The sequence below is a fragment of the Apteryx rowi genome, unplaced genomic scaffold (genome assembly GCF_003343035.1).
Source record: "Apteryx rowi isolate R43461 unplaced genomic scaffold, aptRow1 scaffold_96, whole genome shotgun sequence".
In the NCBI taxonomy this organism is placed as follows: domain Eukaryota; kingdom Metazoa; phylum Chordata; class Aves; order Apterygiformes; family Apterygidae; genus Apteryx; species Apteryx rowi.
The window spans coordinates 502,933-527,654 of record NW_020451271.1 but is presented as its reverse complement, the minus strand read 5'-3'; the positions used below and the strand labels follow the sequence as shown (position 1 = coordinate 527,654).

Genomic DNA, 24,722 nt, shown 5'->3' with positions numbered 1-24,722 from the left:
AGGATGCCCCCCTGTGCCGATGGCTCTTGAGTTTTCCTAAGGAGTTCCTTTGGGGATTTGCTCAGTAATCCTAAAAAAAAGACGTGCACTTCTCTTTAGGATTTACTTGAACTTTCTAAATAGAAAAGCTGCAGAGCTGGGTCTTTGTCAGTAAGGAACTTTATATGCTTTGATTATAGTATTGGTGTGTGCAAAGCCCATATGTTGCAATCTTTTGTAATATTTGTGCTTCTACTCATTCTCATTTTTAAAATGTATTTCAATTTAAAACATTCATTGAAAACACATTTCCAAGCAAACTCCTATAGTGTCTACATAAAATTAATGCAATTAATGAAAAGAGACTCTACAGGGTGGAATCTTTAAAAAACGCTGCTCTTTTACATAATTCTGTTAACTTTGAAACTGTGATTATTTTAAATCAATAATATTATTGTCAGCATATTCTCCTTCTTGAAAATAGAAATCATCTGGTACTGGAAAATTAATGTTTTGCTTGAGGCTTTGCCCTTCACCTAATGTAAATTAGAGAAATTGATTAACACAATAGAAAAAAAGTTATACCTTCCCCTGTAATATATTTTTGATAGCTGTTGCTTGATAAATTAGTATATTGTGTGTTTTTAAATGAATATGATTTATTGCTGTTGTCTACCATATGAAGAAACACAAAAAAAATTGTTTGCAGGATCATTGACTTGAACATATCAATGGCACTGTTGGACAATTCTTGCTGAGTGTTAAGATGATTTATGTAACAGACCAAAGGTTTCCACAGTAATGCATTATACTCTCCAGCTATCAAGCCTTGTTCATGCAGAGGCAAAAGAAGCTGAAAAACACTTGCTTCTGAAGGTCTTCTGTTTAGAATTTGAGATAAGGTTGATCCTATTAAAACTCCTAGAAATATCTGCTGTCAAATACATTATCCTAACTTTCAAATGTGCATACGGTACACTGCTGTTTTTCCTCTTCTAATGAGCTCATTGTTTTTACATTACTCTCAATTCATAACTATTTCAGTTATGTAACAGTGTGTTCAATAATAGAAGAGGAGACAGCCTGAAGCATCTATCTTTTAAAAACTGGCATCCTTCTACTGTTCGGATGCAAAAGCCTTGGTGCAAATGAAAAATTAAGACACGCTCTACGTAGCTGGCAGTACCATTCACTTCATTTAAATTAAATATCTATAGGCAAATTCCAGATTTTTAAGGAATTATTGCTAATACCAGATTCTGTTGAGTGCATGCATGGTGACTGATGCAACCACTAAGCACATGAATTAGACTTACTTAATGAATTAGACTTATCTTTTGTGCTGCCATATAGTAATGGTTCTACTCTTTCCAAAGGCATTTATATTGGATATTTGAAGGCTTGCTGCCTCTTGTGGTCAGCCTGTTTGAAGTATCTTCTTTGGTTTCCCTTCTCTGCTTAGTTTTTTAAAGTTTTTTTTTTTAATTTTAGAAACATAAATAAGTTTTGCTGGCCAATATGCGTTCACCACTGTAGATTATTCACGGAGAAGGGCTTTATTCTTTCTTCCTTCTTTCTCCTTATTCCCCTTTCCTCAGTTCTTATGCAGTCAGGTTGTGCAAACATTTCCCGTATTATTCTGAATACAACATATCTGGGTTCCACAGAATAGGAATACAAGATTATTTTGGTGTTCTTACTGATCCTCATAGCAGGATGCTTAGTTGAGTTATGTGATGCTAAAGTAAAGAACTGCCCTTTGACATACAACCCCCCTCCCACCCTTCAACCCTCCCTAGCTTGTTGCTGGATTTGGCCAGGCTAAGTGGCATAAAAGATAAATTGGAGGGGACCAACGAGGTCATTGTTGAGGAACAAAAAAAGCTTGGACTTCGGTTGGACTGTGAATCAGGGTTAAGTGTTAATATCATTTTATTCTGGAAAGCTTTTCTCATAAAATTATAGGCTAAGGTGGCATAAATAATAAGGTCTCTTGATCTCAGGGTGGATATCTCAAATATCATCTGCTTTATGAAGTCTCCATCATTTGGGGTAGAATTGTCACAAATATTTAACTAGAAACACAGAAAATTATCCTTTAGATTTGGGGGACCATCCTTGACTGAAAAAGCTATTTGTACGTTCAAGTCTGTGAATAGCCCAAATTCAAGGTTGCTCAGTTCTGAGGTTCCCATTACGTTACTCCCATCTGAAGTATGCTATCAAATCTGCTTATAATAAATTCAGATGTAATGAAAATCCTCTTTATTATAAAGTAAAATTAAAGCCTGTGTCTCTTCAGTGCCTTCCAGTGGGTTAAATGGTGTTACTTTGTAAAGGACTTTCTCTCTGGAATGTCACAGAAGTCTAGGAGGTTCCCCTAGAAGGAGGAGCTGCTAAACACCTCACCCACTCCCACAGTCATAAGATGAAGGCAAAACCACTGGCAAAGTTCCTGGGAGCTCTGTGGTAAGGCAAATAAAGCATTTACTGCTACTCTTTTTGATTCAAAAGTGAAAAGGAGAGTTTGCTAGTATTTCTGTGACCAGTAGAATGAAAAGTACCTATTCTATGTCTTGTCTTTCTGAGTAGAGTAAAATTGTGCTGATACAAAAGCCAGCTATGAAAGAAAAAACCCTAGGGAGGGTAAAAAGACTAACCCTGCTCCCCACCCCCAAGAAAAACCTAAGAGAGCTGAAGCTACAGGCCGCATGTATTATTAATACATATGAGCTGTACTTATTAACTGTAATTGGATACAGGCAGTGTAGCCATCCCTAATGCTTTTGGTGGTAGATTACTGCTTTCATTAGAAATTCTAGATAAATGGAAGTGGGCTGGAAGAAGAGATGCTCTAGGAAAGCCTGGGATAGTGACAGGGTAATAACTGGCTTGGGAGTGGGACCTTATGCTTCAGGGACATCTTGGACTTGGTCTTGCACTGCAGTTCCCCTAAACCTCTTTTGAGGAAGAAAATAACCCTATTTTCCAGCAAAACGGTCATATTACACATGCCCATTGCCAGCAATGGCCCAGTCGCATCAAGGGGAACCTCTCCCGATGGCAAGGGGGAAGATGGCCACAGCTTAGGGGAAGATAGCAGCAGTGGGCACTGAAGCTTGTACCTGCTGTGGGAAGGACAAGCACATGTCCTCTTCTTCATTTCCTCCTTCCCCATGCAGATGCTGCAACCTTGTTTCTGGGGTATGTTAGGCTTACTGCACACGTGAGCAGGACTACTGCTTTCCAACTTGCCAGTGGGCTGAGTCATTACACACGTGTGGAGCATGTTCCTGGACAGGCCAAACTGGAGTACTGTCATGTTACTCATGATTTAGGAACTACATGTACACATACTAAATATGGCAATACCAACTTGGCTGGAAAATGATAGGTGAACAGGGTCCTCCTCAGCTGCTTTCAAACAACTGTCTTCCATTAGCATGCGGACTGGATTCTGCTAACTTTGGTGAAATAGTCAAATAGTTTATTTGTCTTTTTCTTAAAAAAAGGCAAAAAAAAAAAAAAAGCATTATAGGAAGTACTAGTGCTGTGTAACTATGTTGTTCAGCCACTACCATAGTATGGCAGAATTATATTTACTAGAGTCAGTGATTAATTCTACATAAATTACATGTTGTTTTGACATTTTATTGCCTTTGCTACAGTATCGCTATTTCAAGAAGCTTATTTAAGTGTAATTGACAATTATGTGTTAGGTGATGTGGGATCAAATACACTCTAGAAGTTTTGCAAGCAATAACCATGGTGTGTTCTTTTTTTAATAATAAGAGAGTAACCTTGTATTTAAAATGCTTAGCCCACATATATAACATATGTAATGTAATTATTATATAGCTTACACGTGATGCAACTACAGATTTGGGTTGTGGAATTTTATGACACTAGTGTTTTATTTCCATTTTAATAAGTGAAGTTAATGTCCTAATGGCAATTCAATTGTTTCTAGCATTTTTGAAGTGTTACTAATTAAAGATGCATTTGAAACACAGCAAATCAAAGTCTAACTAAAGTGAAAGCTGGACTCTCAACATATGGCATGCAAGAAGGGTGCACAAATAAGATAGCAAATCTGCTGTACACCCTCAATATTCGTGGTGTGCGCACAGCCAGTCTGTCAATATTTAGTTTAGGAATATTTGCTTTCAGCAGCAACCCCAAGTTGATGTCCCCACTTCTTTAATCCAGATCCTTGTCCTACTCTTGCTTCAGGACAGTAGGAGGCCAGATCTCTCAGCAACCCTTCCTCCTCTAGAAGGTGTTGAGCAGGGACATTCTGATTCAGCAAAGATACAGTACAAGGTATTTTCACTGTAGGACAGTGAGAGATAGAAAGCAAATGTGGGATTAACACTTCTTTGTACCTACTAAATCATGGGAGAGAAAACTGTTTTGAGGCCTTGAATCTTTTGGGATGGTAGAGAAGACAGTGTTGAACACTAAATGTCCTCCTTTCACAGCTCATGAATCTTTCCTGGTAGATGTAAGCTATAGGCATCTAAGCCCACAAGGATTACAGTAACCAAATCTATTTATACGGCATGTGGGACAGTGCTGGTCCAGAACAGCATTATGAGTTTTGTCATTTTCTTTATTTCTGTTCCTCCTTAATGTTTTGTTACTGTGGTATTAGACCTTAAGCTGTCTCTTTACAGACCTTTCTTTTCATTGTCTGTCTAATACAATAGTAACTAGCCAACTGTAACTTTGTCTATAATATTTTATTTGGTCTTACACAGCTTATACACTGTGGCTGAGTAAATATTACTCTTTAATTTAAATTATTTTTTAATTATTCTTTAACATGGATATGTCCCCTCTCCATTTAGTGAGTGTGTATTTTTTACTGTATGTATTTCCTCCCTCGGCGATGTCACCACTGCATCATGGCTGCAACATGGCATGTAAAAACAGGGGCAAACATGCCTTAAAAATCTTCTCATGAAGCAAAGGGCAGAGGCAGGGGAAGACCAAACTGCTGCGCCAGAGGTGAGAAACGCAGAGGCAGAATACGGGCAGAGATGTGGTCCTTACATGAAAGCGTGGTGATATTGCCGCCAGCCCTTTTTGTGTCCCTGCTGCTTTCATTCATTGGCCTTTGCAGTCTAGCCCTCCTCTCCTATTTCATACTAAGATCCTCCCTAACAGAGGGGTGAATATACCTTGGGCTTGTCAGGAAACAAGCAAAGCAATCAAAGCCAGGGCAATGTGCACTGGAGTAGCTTCTTCTGTATTCGGCAGCTCACTGCAAATGTGTAACACTGGTTGTTGTCGGTCTGATTTAAAGTTTTTATTTCCATGCTCTCACAGAGGAGAGTAACCTCAGGCATTGGGGAGGACAGTATTACTATGATGAATAATGAAACACCCCTTGGCTTATAATTGGGCATTGATTCTTCCCTTGCCCTTCTGCATGAATTCATGCACCATACTGCCCTCCATTTGCAAACTCATGCTGGGGAAAACATATCCCTCTTTAACTGATGCCCTCATTCCCATACTTCCTAAAGGTGCTTTGCAGGAACAGAATATATTTAAATCCATGCACTTCCAGAATTAACAGAGGTGGAAGGACTGTGTTTCAGAAGAGGAGCAGGAAGGGTGGAGCTAGTTTCTGTGTGTTATAAACTTTGCAACTGTGGGTGTGGGATGTGCAAAGACTGACCACTTGCAAAGGAGTTGAGAACTGTAGCTCTTCTCCCAAAAGCAGAGGAGACTTTCAGGCTGACTGAACCGCTGTGACTGATCCCTCTTGACTGTTGATTTGGATCGTCTATCTTATGCTCCTCACCTTTTTTCTTTAAGAAATATAAGCATACCCACACTTATCCCCCAAATGAGCCCATCTGCTGTAGGAAGATTGTAGATAAATAATAGCAGTTATCCACCTTGGTGCATTACTCTGACTTTGCCTGTGGCTTTTCCTTGGATCAGATTGAGTTGGATGGCTTAACAGCAACAGAAAACAAAAGACTAAACAGTTTCTTTGTGGAATAAGTCATTTAGATGAATATATGTATGGCAGAGTTTATAGATGAAGAAAGGAAAAAAACATATTTTTGAGATATTATAATTGTATTTTTAAAAACATAAAGTATATCCATATAAAGTATGTAGTATTTCTGTATTTATTTGTTTTCCTTTGCAGCAGAACAAATGCATGGTTCTCCTGTAAGCCAAAAAGCAATATCTTTCTTCTTCACTACGTAATTCTTGATCTGAGTAGCAGGGAGTCTTATGAAACATTTTCAGCCAATGTTAATTTTATAAATTGTATTCCCTTTTCCACAATTCCCATGAAAAAGGTATCCAGCTAGATGAACGCTCTTGGAAAATTTTAATAGGATCCTTGAAATCTGTTTGAATTTGGCTTCTTTAAAAAATCTCTCTCTAATAGAAGCTGTGAAAGTACCAGAGATTCTTATGCCTTAGAGGCATTTTTTTATTCCATACATAATGGGGAAACTCCACTATTATAAGATATGGGTGTTTAAAATATTTTCTTTACTAGATTGAAGCTACTGCTTGGAAGTATGTGAGCTGGGGTTTTTTTGTTTGTTTTGTGTGACTTTTATTAATATTATTGTTCATTTTTTATATGATTTGTAGCACTTTCTATATTTTTCTTTCAGTCTTTTCCTGGCCCAAGTCTCGAAAGTGAAGATTTTAACATACCGCCTATAACTCCTCCGTCATTACCTGACCACTCACTGGTGCACTTGAATGAAATCGAGTCTGGATACCACTCGCTGTGTCATCCCATGAACCCCAATGGCCTACTTCCATTCCACCCACAAAACGTGGATCTACCTGAAATTACAGTTTCCAACATGCTTGGCCAAGACGGCACACTGCTTTCAAATTCACTGTCTGCGGTAAGCATTTTCAGTCTTTCCTTTTGTACTACTTAAGCTGAGAAAATGCAGATATACAAACCTGTCTGAAAGGCTCAGAGGGAGCCAGCACCTGAACCGCTGAAGTCATGGAGCAGGCCTGCTCTCGGTTTTACTTCAGATTGGTGAAATCCTCTTCCCATTGGAGGTGGCATGAGTTTTACAGTTGAAATCCTGAAAGCAAGAATTTTGTCCACCGACTTGAGTAGATCTGCTTCTGCTGTAGATGGCTGTAAACAATGACAAAAGGAGACCCAGGACTTTGACTTCCGCTGGAGCAGGATTGGGATCCAGATGGTTGTTGTTCTGTGTTTTTCTTATGAGGCTCTTTCCATCCTAATTTGCATATACTGAGAGATGTACAAAAATTTAATATCTCCTTTCATGTTTACTGCACTTTTGGAAAACAGCAAATGTTATTTCTGATTCTAGGCCAAATCCTAGAGCCTTTTACAGTTCCCAGTCCTTAGCCAGCCACAATCCAATTGAAATGACTGGACGATTTGCTTATAAAGTCTGTCAGATAGTCATTATGGTTGTAATCTTGGGAAGCCTGATATTATAAATCATTTCTTTGAATGTTAAATTGCTTGCAACAACTGCAGAGCTTCTTTACATGTTAAATTTTCAAGTGGGCTCTACAACTAATTAGTATACTTTTTACATACAAGCTCCAGACAAGACCGTTTTACAGAAGAGGTCATTATTTTTCTTTGCTGTAGAATTCTAGACCAAAGAGTGAAAAATCCCATCGGAGAGAATGGGGCTGCACCATTCAGAGTGTCAGCCTGGCCATGGGCGGGGGGCACTTCACTTCAGACTGCTAGATGGGCCACCCAAGAGCTACAGATCCAGAAAGCCAAAGTTAAGGATCTGCCATTCTGGAGATCCAACGGTCTCGGCTTGTCACCAGGAGAATTAGACACTTAGGGAACTATGTCCCAGCTGACAGGCTCTGCGCTTAGGCATTGAGTTTGTTTAGGCTTCCAGCTTCCTACCTCCACATCACGTTGCCTAAAATGAAATCAGGCCTGGGAGCTTGTGAGGGAAGCTGGGGCAGAATATGGAGGTTTAGGGGCTGAGGAGTCTAGGCTCAGCTCCCCGTTGACCCGTCAAGCTAACTACCAAAGAGCCAGGGACTTGGAAGCCTTAGTGGCCAAGGAACTGATGTAAGTTGGCAGAAAAACAGTTAGTTTACAACAAAAATCTGCCTTGTCACAGGGCTTCATTGTAACTTAATTAAAATCAAACTGCCTTGGTTTCAGGGAGCTCTGCATTCCCTCTGAGGATGTCCAACAAACTGTACTGCAGCGGGGCTAGTCTTGGCTTCTTATGCGCTGCTTAGTTGTCATTGATTTACTAGGATGTTGCATGCTTTGTGTTCAAGGTCATGATCTGACCCCAGGGTTATGTTCAGTCATGGGAGGAAAGGAAGAAGAGGCAGTTTTTCATACAGAAATATAAATATATGTTATGGAAATGCTTTGAATTTTGCTTGCATTTCTACAAAGCTGATGGCTTACAGAAAAGAACATGAGCTAAATCTTGTGTAGAGTTCTATGAATCAGAACTATGAAAAGCCCTGAAGAAGTAAGAGAAACCCTTGGCACTCCAGTAAAGACAAGCAGTATTTCATTGAATTGACCTCTTTTGAGCCATGATTATGGCTCAGAAACTATGCATTCTTTTAATCTCTGATGTTCCACATTAACCTCTTGCAAAGATCTCTGAGCAAAAGGCCTTGAGAGTTAGATCATCGCAGTGAATTATTGGATCAAGGGCAAATACAGAAAAAGCTTAATAACATAACTGGGCAATTTTGCTATTGGGACTTAGTGTAGATCAGAGAAAATCAAAATCAGAATTCAAGCAAATATGCATAGGAGGAAGTAAAGAAACACTAAATTTAAACAGTCATTTCTCAGAACAGTCATTTCATTCAATAAATAAAGCATGATTCTTGAAGCATCATGGACTAAGTCAACTGTTATTCCTAACTTGCATGCCCTTCACACACAAGAGGGCCTCTTCACTAGCAGTAACTTTTAACTGAAGCTGGCTTGTCCTGTCAAGGGGATTAAGCTACCTCTCAAGTTAACACAGCTAGTAGGATGTTGACACCATGATTTTGCACAGCTCAAATATTATTTTGCAGTATAGTTGCTCTGATTTGAATTTGCTGAGGAATTGAGGGAGAAAATTTAAGTTAATTCTTCAGTGAATCCAGTGACTTCTTCAGTGAACAGAGTGGTTCAATTGTCCTTTTGGCCTTCCATTGATGAGAAAAGACAGAAGTTTTTGCAGAGTTAGCATTCTTTATTTAGCTTTGAAGCAAGTTCTCTATTCTCTGTAATCCAGAACCTTTTTACATTTTTTCTTCAGTATGACTCTGTTCTCTTGCTATTACTCATCTCTAGGTTTCCTTTTTACTATCTCACCAAACTCTGATCCGTTTAACAAGTATTTGCTTAAATCACTTTTATATTGCCTCACATGGAAAATAATGTATAAGTTTCTCCAATCTATCAAAACCCTTGGTTCCATATAATTTCTAGTATATCAGCTATCACTTAACATATTTGGAAATCATGTGTCTTGCTTCATTTTTCAGGGCACTAATGAATATTTTTAGAAAAATTATTCTTAGGAATGAATCTGTTGGCTGTTCTCTATCCCTAATTAATTTCACATCTTCAGCAAATTTTACTTCTTTAGTGCAGTGTGAATCTGATTGAATTTGGTCTATTTATTTTTACTTCCAGCATCTTTCCTTTTAGCCAGTTTGTTGGTATTATACCTACCTTTTGTGTTAGAACAGCTGAGTGGTTTTCAGTTGTTTTTTTAACAGACAATGCATTAATTAATGCTAGTCAAGTGACAGAAAGGCACAATAAGCTCAAAAAAAAAAAGGTAGGAAAGTAGTACACCGACTATAGCACTTCTTTTTCTTCTCAACTGCCAAGTCTTTTCAGACGAGGATTTCCATGATTTTGGACAGAGTGAAGATTAAGGATTTACCCCTCTTAAAAGTACTCCTTCAAAACTCCCCCCATTAGAACTCCTGGTTTCATACTGTGCAGCGCTCAGATGAAATCTCTCTGAGTAAGGATTGCAGGATTTGCCCCAATCTCTGAAGAATTTTCCTCTGTAGAAGTGCTTAAACACACACAGTAAGAACCCACCACTAGCTTAGTGAATTCTTATTAAGAATCAGCTTCTTGCAGGTTCTTTACATTGTGAGAATTCTCTTTCTGAAAAATTTTACAATGCTGGAAGATGAAAATTTCCCATTGGCATTTACAGTATCTGACACTTAAATTTGGAATTAGCCTCCTTTGAAGTTTTTTAGATTGATTGAAGTTCTCATTGTACCCTCAGTTTTAAAAGAAAAGAGAAAAAAACACTAAGATTTCTCTTTCTCAGTATTCTCTCTGTTCATATATTGACTTTTCTTTTCATGTATTCCTGTCTTCCTGTTAGGTGTCATACACATGTGCAGAAACACACACACTCATTTATACAGTGCTGTCGTGCAGATTTCTTTAGATGTTCATTATATATGGTATTGTAGTGGATTTGGGGGGGTTCAGAAGCCTACAGAATTCATGTAGAATCTGAGTGCGACAACATGGTCCAGCCCTGGCGTGGTGGTTCACATGTGGGAATGCTCTAAAGTCCTCTTTCAAAATGGTCATAACTTCCATTCCTGCTTCTTAAATAGATTAGGTATAGATATGATATAGCTGCATAATAAAGATGCACTGCTAGCTCTGTATTCATGTTTGTTTCTATATGATGAAAAAGGATCTTTTCCCCACATACTACAGTTGAAGGTAGACCAATGTAGGTTTGGTTCAGTTTCAGTTGGGTCTTGACCTGCCTGCACTTCTCTGCTTGCATGAATTTTCTGGAGATGTTCCAAGGACTGCCAGAAGTACCCTTCCTACATTTGCGAATAAATGCGATCTATACGATCCCTATGAGAATGTGCATTTATCTGTAAAAATGTTTTTGGATGTGTTGTATAAAATGAGTTTTACTGCATTTTCATTTCATCAACAAAACTATAGGCACTGTAGCTTCTGTAGTATATCCTATAGATGATTGTTTTTTCCCCCCAAGAAACCAGGGTTAAAAATCACAGTGCTGTTTTTACGTATAGAAAATATATATATATTTTTTTTGAATGCTTTCATTTATAATCCTTGTGCTGATCTTTTTTGAAAATGATGGTATACTATAGAAAAAATTACAGGAAAGAAATAAAAGAGATTTCAATTTCTCTGAATGCTTCAAATTTCTGTTTTTGAAGTTTAAAGTGGAAAAGAAGTTAAAAGGCAATAAAATCAGGGGATTTATTTCCCAAATGCTCTATTTGTGCTGGCAACAAAAGCCAGCATAATGTATATACTTTGGTTTATTGTCATTTTAGTATACAGTCAAGGCACACTTTGAATTCAAAGGCTACTGTACAACTGTTTTGACAACCACCACATCAGTAGGTAATGTGCAGGACATATGAAACTGAAGCAAAAATGTTTCTTTAGGTCTACAGGGAGTGCATAACATCAATGAATTCAGATATATTAGAGCAGCATGAATTTCTAATATGTTGTTCTTATGGAAAAGACCACTGGCATATTGAATAATGCTGCTTTCAAAGCAGAGCAGAAAATGTGATTGCAGACAATTTCATTGCTGTTTTTAAAATAAATATTTTCAAAATCTTGAGGTATTTTATTTCATGTAATGCATAAAATATGTAACAGTGGACTAGAGCTAAAGATCTTCTAGGACACCGAAGAGTAGATGATGTCAGCTATAATTATTCAGATGTGGAATAATAGAAGCATTAGTTTAAAATAAAATGCATGTCACAAAGGCTCATGTCCTTATATTAAAAAAAGCAATAAAAAGCTTTTTTTGCACACTTTGACAGAAGAATAAAGACAATGAATAATTATTTAACATTATGCCCCAATTCATCAAAGCCTGAACAATTACATTATACTTTTTCATGAATTATAATTTTTAGATATGCAGCCCATGAGAGAGTAATATCTTAAACAAAATGTAACACTGTATAACAGTGAAGGAAAGCAGACAGCTACTTTTTTTTTCAATTTTCATCTCAGATAGAATGAAGCTAGTATTTCTTATCCATAGAACACTTGCTAATAAATCCAATATAGAAGATTATTATTGTCATAGCTAGTGTGTATTTAAAAGATTTTGTTTTAGCAGCTTCATACACTGTAGTTTAAATTCAATATTCATGACTCATCTTGAGGATAACCTGTATGGTTGCATTTTTTGGCACCTTTAAGGGTTAGTGCAAACCCCTGAGTCAAACAGAAATTTTATATTTCTGATGAACAAAATGGATAACTTTCATAACAAAAGATTTGCCCCTTCTTCTAACCTAAGTGTTGAGATTCGAATCACACTTGGATGCTTTTTTCTAGCCTGTATTGCATGAGAGCGGTAGAAGATACTTTTAGTCTCCAGTGAATACTTCACATTTGTGTCTCATTACCAGTTTACATTCAGTTTACATCAAAATTTACTGTTACACTACACAGACCTGCTGCTACCCCAAATTTTATTACAGTGAGTTATTGCCACCGGAACCACCAAATCTTAAAGTTAAGGTCATGAAACACCTTGTGTTATTTTTTTTTTTTTCATGTTAGACAACTTTACATTTTTGTATGATATCCTTCTTTTCCTTTTTTTTAACATATTTTAGAAACTGGCTTTTCTCACTAAAATAAGCCTTGTGCAGCAAAAGGTTACAGGAGTATGTTTTGTCAAACAGCCTAACCATAAGGATATATAGCCAAATCTTCAGCTGATGTAAGTCGGCATAACTTCATTGTCTTCAGTGAAATTATGATGATTTATTCCATCCAGGGCTCTGGGACATCATGTTTAGCTTTCCTTACTTCTGATGTCTGCTCCACTGTTTTGTCACCAGACAGACAAGAGAAAGATATGTAGAGGAGCTGGTTAATATGTAACTTGATCAAGGTTTCATAAATATCTGCATATTATGTATATGCAGTAATAGTAAATGCTAGTAGAAGGCTCTTCCCTGTGCTACAAATAAGCATTAAATGGTCTTAGGTCTACAAATTGCAGCTATATTAAATGAGACTGGAAACAAAGCATGTATTTTTAACATTAATGGTGATTAACCACTGAGATAACAGAGGTGGTCAGCTCTCTATAGTTGGGAATTTTAAAATCAAGGCTATCTCAAAAAGATGTGCTCTAGCTTGGATTCACCTAAAGAGACACACACACACCCTGCCACAGGTCAGAGCCTTCCTGCGGGTCACATTGACACCCAAGGGCTCTTGGCAGTAAACATTGAACCTCTACAGTTCCCTCCTAAAGGAAAATCAGCAAACTAGAAGAAAGCACCCTGGGGGCGCAGGCTACCAGTGGACCTCACCTTCTCGACGTCGGCTAGAACTAGTGTTCTTGGACCTGAGAGAAAAAGTTGCTATGAGAATGTTTGTGGCTAGTGCTTTTCATGAACTCAGCTTTTTTTCTGGTATTAAAGTATATGGAAGAGCTATACTTTCTGTCTATATTAAAGACAGAGCAGATAAATATTTACCCATAATTACAGAAAAATATTTGTACAGAAATGACCAGAACTCTTTTTCTAGAATGATTCCAGACCTTACTTTTAAAATTGCCAGTGAAGGTGTTGATTGAAGCTGTCCATTAGTCATATGTTTTAAGCTTATCCATCAGTTAGGAAATGCACTATTCAACTTATTTAAGTGTGGTTGTTGAGACTCTATTTAGCTCACGTATTTCAAAAATTAAGTAGGAAAACAACTGCTGTATAATTTCAAGAAGAAATAACAAGGTGACATACTCTATTTCTGAAAACAGCCTTCTTTAAAAGATGCTTTGGTGAACTTTTTTTCACAATGGTTACCCCTCATCTGAACAGGAATTTATTTCCTGCATAAAAAAGTAAAGCAGAATTCCTGGAGCAATATTAATTATTATTTCTTAGGCTTTAACCAGACTCCAAGGCATAGTTACGGAGTCAGGGCTTTCATGCACAGAGACATGGCGAATGTGGCACTGAAAGAAAGCCTTCAGTTGAGGGTGAGATTATATAACACCTTGTTTGTGAAGTGCTCACAGGAATGATTAATGCATATGCAGCATCATAGCTGCAAGTGTCAAACAAAACAGATAATAGAGTATGCAAATAGAGAAAACATAGCTCACAAAATATCAGAAATTCAGGGTTTTCAGCAGTAGAGACTGTTGACTTCAATCTGCTGCTTTTAACATAGTATGTAGTTGTCAAGAACAGCAGGATAATGAAATGTTTCTGAAGACTCTCTCAGTCTTCAGAGGAAAAAAAAAAAGCTGAGTGATCATAAGGCCTATAAATGCAATAGAAATGAAACATCTTTTTCAAAAATTGTGAAGATGCTTTTGTGAAGACGAAAAGGAAGAAGCCCACAGTGCAGATGTAAGGGTGAGTTTTGTGTATCAGGCGGAGCAGTTGCTCCTTCCACCCATTTTCATTATTTTAATTGAATGCATTTACTTTCCTTGGAACTTGAAAGCAGTTGAGAAGATTGCAAACCCTACATGGATTTGTACTGCCTTCATCATCTCATCCCATTTTGTTCAGGGCATCGAACGATATGTTATATGCAAGAAACCAGTCCCAACATGACATGTGCTGTCTTAAGTTAAGTTTACATGGGCTGGATTACTCTGCTGAGGACTAAGACACAAATAACCCAGAACTTCATGCTGGTGCTGTCTGCTAGAGCTGAATATGAGTTCTCTTTGTCTAGTCTTGCCTTCATAGAGTCATAGATATTTCAGCAGATATTCACAGATACTCAGCAGTGCTCCAAAGTCTAGCATGTAAATTTAAGTGATAATACTGAGGGAAGAAATGTTACTACTTGGCAGTGTTTTGAGATTCTGACAGATACCCATCAGTGAAAAATAACTCATTTCTTGTTTTTATCCATTGATTGTATTCTTTCTCAAGGCAATTAAGAAATGTTTGAAGCGTAAGGACCTCTACTCCTTCCCTGGTCCATTCAAAAACACAGAGGTTCATTTTAGCTTGATCTTTATCTGTTTTAGCTTGAGCTTTATCTGTTTTTTTCCTCTTCATATATACAAAGTCTATACAGAGACACTATGTAAATTCTTATTCTCATATTGGGATTCCCTAAGGACAGCATGTAAAATGTTAACCTCCACTGTTGGACTAATCTTGCACTTTATCCACATGTATGCAACTTAGGAACTCATCTATATAGACTCACTCACACACATGCTTTGAACAGCATTTATGGCATGGTGTAAGTGCTGCTGCTTCTAGATTTGGACAATAAAGATATGAAAATGAATGTCCTTAATTCATTTCTTGGGTGTATCCTAGATGGATACAGTTACCAAAGAAGAACTTAAAGTATGTAGGGGCAGGGAGCTGCGTGGAATGAGGAACACATGCTTGTGCATATCTTTCAGTTACAAAAACCACAAAAATGAACCCTTTCCATTTGAAGGCAGGTGAACAAAGGCCTTCCAGTTCACGTCATGTATGACCAGCACGTACCCAGGGTTCTTCCCTGAACCAGCCTCTGGGGAAGGAGAAGGGGCAACGGAGGTGTTACAGGTGGTGACTTTGGACTCTGTGAGCCTGCCCTGACTTGGAGATGGTGCGGCCAGGAGCGCTCAGGGGATATAGAGATATATGGATACCACTGTTAGTCACTGAAGCCCTCTGCTGGAAAGGGAGCGTAAAAGACAGGATGTGACATCTGTAATGTCCTCCTTGTCCCCAAAGTGTGGATCCACCTTGTATGTTAAACAGGGATGGAAACTAGAACCGAATTATTAAAGTAGGTGCAACAGGCTTAATCAACATGCTGAAAATGGTTGCATCATAGAAAATTTTAACCAAATTGAATTATCAGTGCTGTTGCAGTGCCTGACTGTTAGTAACTTTAATGGTACGTACCGTTGCTATTTGAGTTAATAATTAGTCTGTTTCCTGAAGAGAGCTATGACACACCTATTGAATAGTAAGTGATGCTGCTTACTATCCCATCTTCGAACTTCTACTTCTCCTGACAATGGTGATATTGGGCTACAGGCGCCTTTACTTCATCTCTACAGCAGTTATGTTAGCTGAACAAATTTTTGAAATTAGATGTTTGGAATCTGGTCCTTTAGCAAAAAAGCCATGTGCGTGGAGGATTTACAGGATCAGGCCCTTGATAAGAATCCAACACTTTTTTATTGAGAGATGGGACTTCCTTCTAATACACTTTAAGATTACCTTCATTCACATATAAAGAATTTTAGAGATTAACTCAGTAACTAAGCTTCAGTTCCCTACACATGCCCTAATACTCAAGTGTGGGATCCCAGTTTAATGAATTTTATTACACTCCTCTTTCTTATAAAGTAGCATAAAAACTGTTTAGTGCAATAGGCTTAGTGCTGATCTGGTTATTAAGTACAGCTTAAGTTGCCTGACAGAAAGTATACAGTGTAAAATAACCACTGACAAAACTTTTAAAAGTTCAGTTTTCTAGGAAATATAAACCATAGCACTTGAAAAATAATGCTAGCCATTCTTTATTCTTTTGTAGCACCTTTCTTCTGTCTCAAAGTGCTTTGCAGTCACTAATTAGCTAAGAAGGTAATGTATTAATAACAGTACAAACAGGAATTTGCAATATCAGTATCTCATATCTGTCAAGTACTATACTGCAAAACAGAAAGACAAGTACTTTATTAAAAACCCAGTAAAATGTTATTCACAGAGAATACAAGTACAGATGAGTCCCAAGCTGAAAAGAGGCTGAAAGAGACAGATCTTAAGGGAGAGGAAAGAAATGACTCTATGCAGTGGGACCCATAATAACGAAAGTATTACCAGGAGCTGATTTCACGTGTGATGATCAGTACCAAAAGATGGGGAGTAATCTGTTGAGAGGCAACTTTCAATATTAGAACTAGCAGAAGTCCTCAAATGCAATAAAGGAGGGAATCAACTGCCATGTTTTACATGTCTAACACAAAGCAATTATAGTGAGTGTGTATTATGATAGCTGAGACCTTTAACCTATCGTGCAACCTGGAAGTGATACCACAGCCTTATTTAAGAGCCATGGAAAAGAGACAAGCGTTGCTTTGCCTGCCCTTGAAATGCAGTCAGCTCTGGGGAGAAGTGAAGTGTCTGTTTAACCACATGGTTTGACACTCCGCTGATTCTGCCCAAGACTCCCCAACTAGGATCTTCATAGCACATGTGTTTCTTCTCACTTGCCACCAGCTTTCTTGAATATAGGAAGGGGGAAACACGTAAAAGGAAAGCTTCTTGCCCAGTAACTGATGTCTGTGACATTTTAATTGTGGCCAGCATCATTGCCCTAACTTCATAGGTTGTAGCCTCTGCCTCTGAGTTGCGTTTTAGGAGCTCTGTTACTGGCTGAAAATAGTGGTCTTTTCAGAAGTATTCTGGTCTAATGTTAATCCTGTTCAACTCTAGTAGGGGTTTTCCCAGGGTTTCGACAGAAACAGAGTTAGCCCAGTAGAGAATGCTTTCCRTTGTTTAAAAATTGTGAACAGTTAGATTTTATATTATATCAGATTAAGACTGTGTCAACAAAAAACGTTTGTCAATAAAGATCCACTCTCCACCTTCATAGCTCTGAACTGATTTTCATTGTAACAGTTGAAAAAATAGTACAAACTGTAACAAGACTGTAGAGAAAAAATATCACATAGTTTGTTGTTTTGAAATACTTTTTTATTTTTTCAATTATCATAGAATTAAAGACAGTATGGTGAAACTACACTACTGGAAAAAGTTGCATGTGTAACCTGACCGCTTGGATCCTGGCTCTGTGCAACCTTACTGTTCTGTAACTTACTGAATAACAGAAATTGGTCCAGAAGGAACCTTCGGGTTCCTTCCTTAATCTAGTCCAAGGGAGGACTTTAAAAGATCATCTGCCCCAAAGCAAGATACGCTATACTTATGTCATTTCTGACAGATGTTTGTCTAAATTAGTTTTTAGTTTTGGAAACTGCAAAGGCTCCTCAGGCAAACTCTGTGTACAGTACTTAAAAATTCACCTACTTTATTGTATACATAAAATCCAGAAAAGACAGTGGAGGTTACAGTAGATCATTTAATCCTTTGAGCTGTATTTTATTTATTTTATTTTTAAAGTGTGTTTATATATATTTATATTTTTAAAATGTATATTTATCGATGTCCTGAACAAAATATAATATCGATGCCCTGAACAAAATATAATAACCCGCCTGGATGCGATCCTGTGCAACGTGCTCTAGGTGACCCTGCTTGAGCAGGGGGTTTGGACTAGATGATCTCCAGAGGTCCCTTCCAACCTCAACCATTCTGTGATTCTGTGATCTATGAATGAACGATAGGTAACAGATATTGATGGAGTAGCTAGGAAATAAATAATCACAGGGATGTATATCAACTTAGACTGTTTCTGTTCACAGCTGACTTGGCCATTTAAGAAACAGTACAGAAATAATCAGCTTTTCCCAAACCTTGTTAGCATGTAATCATTATCCAGATCATATTAGTTCATAACCCACAGAGAGCAAAATATTCTCCTTGAAGGTTCAGCTATAGTGTGTTATTTTATACAATTGCTCATGTCCGTATTTTCAACATTGTATTTATTTATAGTCATCCATTACTTAGAAAGCTAGGTTGACGGTATAGATGTTTATGATACCTAAAGAATGTCCCTACAAGTAATGGGATAAAAATAAGCAAAGGGTGAAGGTTAGAAAAAAAAAATTGTAATGTCAGCTGAATAGTCTGCCATGTAATGTTAAAGCACTGGAACATGTATGGGAAAATCCTGCAGTGGCTGGGAGATGGGTTGGATGATTTAATAGGTCTTTCTTTGAGATGTAATTTCTATAACTGGTTGGCACATACACTGGTATTCAGACGTTTGGACTCATTTCTTATTTGTTTGGCAAACTGTTTCCTGTGAAAGGTTACAAATTAAAATAAATAGACTTTGCAGAAGATGAGCTACATGATATACTTGGAAAGAGTTTCTATGCTGATATTCAAGACATTAATGCCAAAGCAAAAGAAAACAATAGAGTCCTAATCCAGTGGTTTTGCTTGAATGCAATGTTAGGAAGGTGCATGACCATATATAATACTTACTTGGAATAGAATCTTCTTTATTCTAACAATAACTTAGGGTGGAAAAGATAAAATAGAGAAACAAATGTGTGACTAAGAAAAAAGTTTTTTCCCTTAGTTAGCAACAAAGATTGCACTGATGAGAGAGGGAGGGGGAAAGAAGGGAAAGCAAGCATTTATAAAAATGTTGATGTAGTTATAATTAGATCCATTTAGAACCAAAAGTTTTATGCAGAAACTGACAGAAGGATACACAATAATTACAGTTTGCTGACAAGCTGAATAGAGTTTCCTTTTTTTATCTTATGGTTTTAGGAAACCAAACTGTAAATAAATATGCAGTTTGACAGATTGTAATTGCGATCAGCAAGGCGTCTTTTCATTTAATCAGATGGTGTTATTAAAATGGGGTTACAATTAAACATTTTATAATGTGACGTAGAACTCTATTAAAATTCTCCAGCAAACAGTAATTTGCATTTGATGCTTCTGCAACCCATTTCTATTTGCAGAAACATTATTGGTTGTGACCTTCCAGYGGTTAGGTCTCAGTTTGCTGTTCTCTTCTTACTTTGATAAAAGATATTAAGTATCCTCTTTCTTTATCTCACAATGAAGCTTAAAATATTAATTTTGCTTTCTTTTTTTTTCTTTTTTTTTGACCCTTGTATTACAGTAGTAATACATTGGCCAAAGAAGGTTTGCACCACAGGAAACATGGAATTGACTAAGGCAGCATAAATTCTCTTTCTCTTAGAAACTTTAGGTTTGATCAGCTGTAAGCATGTATCTGATTTGCAATTAAATAAATTTCAAGAAAAACTAATATGGCTTTTGAAAGATGTAAGTAATATTCATCATATTGAGGTACCTAAGACATTATTCCAATTTAAGGCAAAACAAACCCTTGGCCTTGGCACAGCCTTTCTGTAGATGTGATTAAATGATTCCAGGAAATCTAATAAAATATTTTTCAGGAATTCTTTACAGTGTGTCTACTATGATTCCAGATCTTATATTTCCATGTGGAAGTCCACTATTTATTACCAGCCTGGAGAGGAGAACATAAAGGAGCAATCAATAGTGGTTCAGTAGTCTGTTTTCTAAGACTTTTTCCAAACTGTGACTCACTGGGATTCAGATAGTCCTGGAGACAGTGGAATCATCATCCTCTAAGCAGCTGAAAAGAACAAGAAGAATCATTAAAAGATACAATTATTGAGTTATTCTTCCAGTGGACGCAGACTCCACTAATGGAACTGTTCATAGCAAATGTTTGGAGTGAAGGGTATGGGTCATTTGCATCAGCAAAAGCATCCTTTTGAGGATGAAACAGGCTTTGAAAATCAGGCAGCTAAGCTACTGCTCCTTTACTTCACCCTTTTTCTTCAGTGGACATTTTTGGAGGAAACATCAGTGGTTTGAGGAGAGGCAACATTTTCCTTACTGGAACATAATCAGTTTTTCAGTCAGTGGTTATAAAACATACATTTTTGTTTCTTGTCACTATAGTATCTTACAGTGTCATCTGTTCACTAGTAGTAGACAAAAGTAAGAATAAGGAGAAAGAAAAAAGAGGAGGGGGAAAGAAAAGTCAGTACACTTCCTTTTGGTGGAAAGTGGAGTTGTATGAATCCTTGCAAAGAAGAAAAAGTGGGAAGAAACAATTTGATTCGACTTGTTTATGCATTTATTTTAACTTTGCATGATCCTTGATTTTGAACCTCTTAGCTCGTCCTTAATTTTCCAGTTATTTCCATGTGTTTGTTTCTCTGTATGCTGTTAAACAAGAACAATCACTTCACAGTGTCTGGTTGATGTGAAGTCACTAACTCCATCCTGCATCCCCATCAGTTTCTTTTTTTTTCCCCATCTTTATGCATATATGCAACATCTTCCTCTGCCTTTTCCTCCAGATCAATTTGCTGTAAAACAGATTTTGAAAGGGTTTTCAGAGAAAGAAATCTTCCAACTTCATGCAATGTGATGAAAGAACCGTATTTTCAAAACACTCAGAAATGCAGCAGTCATGTAGAAAAGTAGCAGATTAGCAATGTAATTTCAAAATGCTCCACAACAATTGGACAGGGTAAGCAAAAAACTTGAATTTGTCCTTGCCTTCCAACATCAAAAGAGATAGGGCTGTAAGAAGTGTCCAACTTGTCCTACATGAATAATGCAGTATTACTACCTGTGAAGCTTCAAGATTAATTTGAGGTCACCAGCATCTGGTAGAGGAGTGCTGTAAATGGTTGAGGACAAGGACTGTGAAAATATTGCTTGTTCCTTAGCATTTCCAATGACAAGCCCAGACACGTAAAAGAGAAAGTGAAGTTAAGAGGTACCTACAAAAAAATGTAACAAGTTTCTCTCCAAGGCTGATTGAATTTTTTCCAGAATAAATAGAACACAAACCTATATCTAATGTTCAAAACAAGGAATAACTATCAAGGAAGATACAAATATTTATTAAGGAATCTTATCTACATCTTAACCCAGTATAGCTGCTTTTTTAAGAGAGCTTCACCTGGTACACACAGTTGTGAGAGAGAAGATAATCGGGATCCAAAATGCAGGTTGAACCCACAGAAACAAATCCATCTCAGAGTTTTATAGTGCTCTTCGTCAATGAAAGTATCTGAGCACTTTATCTTACCTTATAACGTCTTTCCTCTTAATTTGCAAACTAAGATCCTAATTGTGAAACCGTATTCATACTGGTGCAGCCTTGGCGCATGAAAGGAGGTATTTCTCAAGGGGAGTGAAGGCCCTAGACAACAAGGAGACGTACATAATATTAGCCATTCGCATGCAGCTGAAACCTTTGCTTTGTTTTAGTAATACAGGGAGATATGCCTGATCTAGCATACGTGTCTCAGTCTTTGAATGTCATATGTTTTAAAAAGATAGAAGTTGTAAGGGATATATTGTTTCTTTATTGTATTTTTGCATTTTCGATTGTGTACCATATATTCACATACCACTGTGCATTACAATCAAGCCTCTTTGATTACTTTCAATTTACACCATAGGATTTTGTCATCCTTACTGAATATTTCAAGACATTTTACTCTAGCCTCATTCTTTTTTTTTTCCCCCTTAGATTTATTTACTACCTTTAGAAGTAGAAAAGTCCAATTTCAATCATGTTAGAAATAGCTCATTTTAGACAAGTACGTGCTGCTCTGCTTACAAAACATATATGAGTGGAATATGCAATTACCACAACTCAGTTTCCTGCCACAGAAACATTTCAGCATTATAGCATTACAGAAATAGAATGACATGCATAATGAAAGATTTCAAGATTCACCCAAGGCATTTATTCTCTTCACCTTAATGTTCTCAGCAGTAGCAGAGTATCCATTAAAAGGTACTATGAATTATGGTTGCCTAGCAACTGCAAGGAGCTTGTAACAGCACCAAAGAATGAAATGGCTGGTTGATAAAATGAATTTTCTCTGAGCATTAGCCTGTTGAAACTGCCTTTTCTTGTGGAACATAAAGTGCATTTATTTGTCTCATGCATTTTTTATTAGAAAATTATTTGAGTTCCAGGGACTTGAATCGTTTTGCTACAGGAGATATTTGATTTTAATGTGTTGTACTAAAATAAGTAATAAAAGACATTTCCTTCAAAGTAAAGACACCAAACAAACCTGGGTAGCTCCTTTTGAAGTCAGGAATAAAATCTTATATAAGGTATGTCATTACTGATTTCTAATTAAGAGTCACATTAGCTAGGACTTAAAATAAACTTAAATTTTACCTTTGAAAAAAAGTTTGAGACAGTTAGCCAATATGTGTGAGTTAAAGGAAGGATTTGGAATTATTTGTATGGATTCAGCATGCATAAAATAAGCTTGCATTCTCCTTTTCCGTATGATATGGTAGCTGTGTCTCAGTGAAGGTCAGAAGTGGTTCCACATTCATACCTACTATTCATTGTATGCTTGTTTCTATGCTAAAAATATGTTCATCTTAGGCCTCCATCCAACAGTGAGGAGCCGCTTCATTTTTCACTGGCACTCTCCAGGCATTCAACAGCAGCCAAAGCTGGACAGGCATTTTTGGCGGAGAAGTTTTTTCTTGGAAAATGCCAGAACAGCAAAACCAAAGTTTGGGGGGAATGCATCAGTTTTGATTAATCTTTTATCGGGAATATTTTCTGAGATTCATAACTATCTGGTCAAAACACGAGACAGAGATCAAAAGTGAGAATGAGAGACCTTCCTCTTCCAGAATATCTAGAACATTTCTCTGGATAGATAAAACCCAAGTTTAGGCTCCTGCAGAGCATTGTTTGGAGCAAGAACTTGACTTTTGGCTTCTATAGCCCATAAGAATGCCCAAATGAGTAATTATTTTTAGTCTCTTTCCCATATAGCTCTTTCAATAGCAAACATAATTGTTCTTATAATACATAATAAAGATGTTTTTAAAGGCTTCAGACCCTGCTTTACTCATGAAAAGAGTTCCACTGACTCCCATAGCAAAATCTGGGTGAGAAGCGACTGTAACCCTGCTCCTGCACAGGAGGTCAGTAGCTGATAATCTCCTGTTGGTGCTCAGCATGCCCTGGAGCATGTTTGAGTGTGCACTCCTTGATGCAACCTCGGGCTACTCTTGCATTTTCTAGCAAAGCAAATGAGTTTGTGTGTGTGCAGTTTGCGTGATGAGTCTGAGAGTGGCAGTTCAGAAGAGTGGCCAGTGACTGAGCCAGATGAGCGGAAAAGGCCTTCTTTGCTTAGAAGTGATTATCAAATCCAGGAGTAGAACTAGAGTAAGAAAGCGAATCTAAACAAATTGGATGAAGTGAGATGACTCATATTTAAATGTTACCTACCTGGCAGTAAAGAAAGACAATGAGACAGACTAGAAGTATTAAAAGAGTTGAATTGACTTGCAGTGAGCTGCTTTGTCATGAGATGTTTTAGACATGTATTTTTGTGTCCAGACCGGTTCCAGTGATGCTGCTGCGAGCATTGCTGTTGACTCCCTGGGTAAAGGAGAGGGCTATTGCAGTTAACATGATTGCAAACATTGTCAGCCTAACAGACAAACAGATTTTAGCTGAGTTCACAACATGGCAACATTTTTACAGAACATTTCTTACTGCACATAAAATGCCTTAGCAGATACATAACTAAAGGCAATAATAGCCTTTTTGGACAAAAATATGATTCTGCTCAAGTGAAAATGAAAGGAAACTCATATTAAGTGGTAAGATCTTGCCTTTTTAAAGTATGTGCCGATAGTCAAACATTAGAAGTGAAACACTGCTCATCTGCTACAAAGGTGCAAATTAAAATTCTAGAGAGAGAGCTTGACTGATTTGTTTAACAAAGAATTTAATACAGCAGAATCCCACTTGAACATAAAACTATTACACTCACAATAATCCTGTCTGGCTGTTGGGAGATCCAAATTAAAACTCTCACTGATATTTGCTTAAATCTCATAAATTGCACAGAATTAGAGTATATTGACGTTGTGTGTTTACTATGATCTTACTGTCTAATAGGTTTTTAACAATTTTAAATGATGACTGAAAATATGTATTTTCCCCTCAAATGATTCAAGTAGTGTATATTTTATTCCAGTAT

At 37.2% G+C, this 24,722-nt stretch overlaps 1 protein-coding gene across 1 annotated transcript in view; it reads left to right on the top strand.

The window, feature by feature from the left end:
* The window catches only part of TOX (thymocyte selection associated high mobility group box), a 220,762-nt gene that overhangs the window by 122,792 nt on the left and 73,248 nt on the right, over positions 1-24,722 (top strand). The window contains exon 3 of the mRNA XM_026054696.1: positions 6,633-6,875. Within this exon, the coding sequence (XP_025910481.1) occupies positions 6,633-6,875 (243 nt within the window). The remainder of the gene's footprint in view (positions 1-6,632; positions 6,876-24,722) is intronic.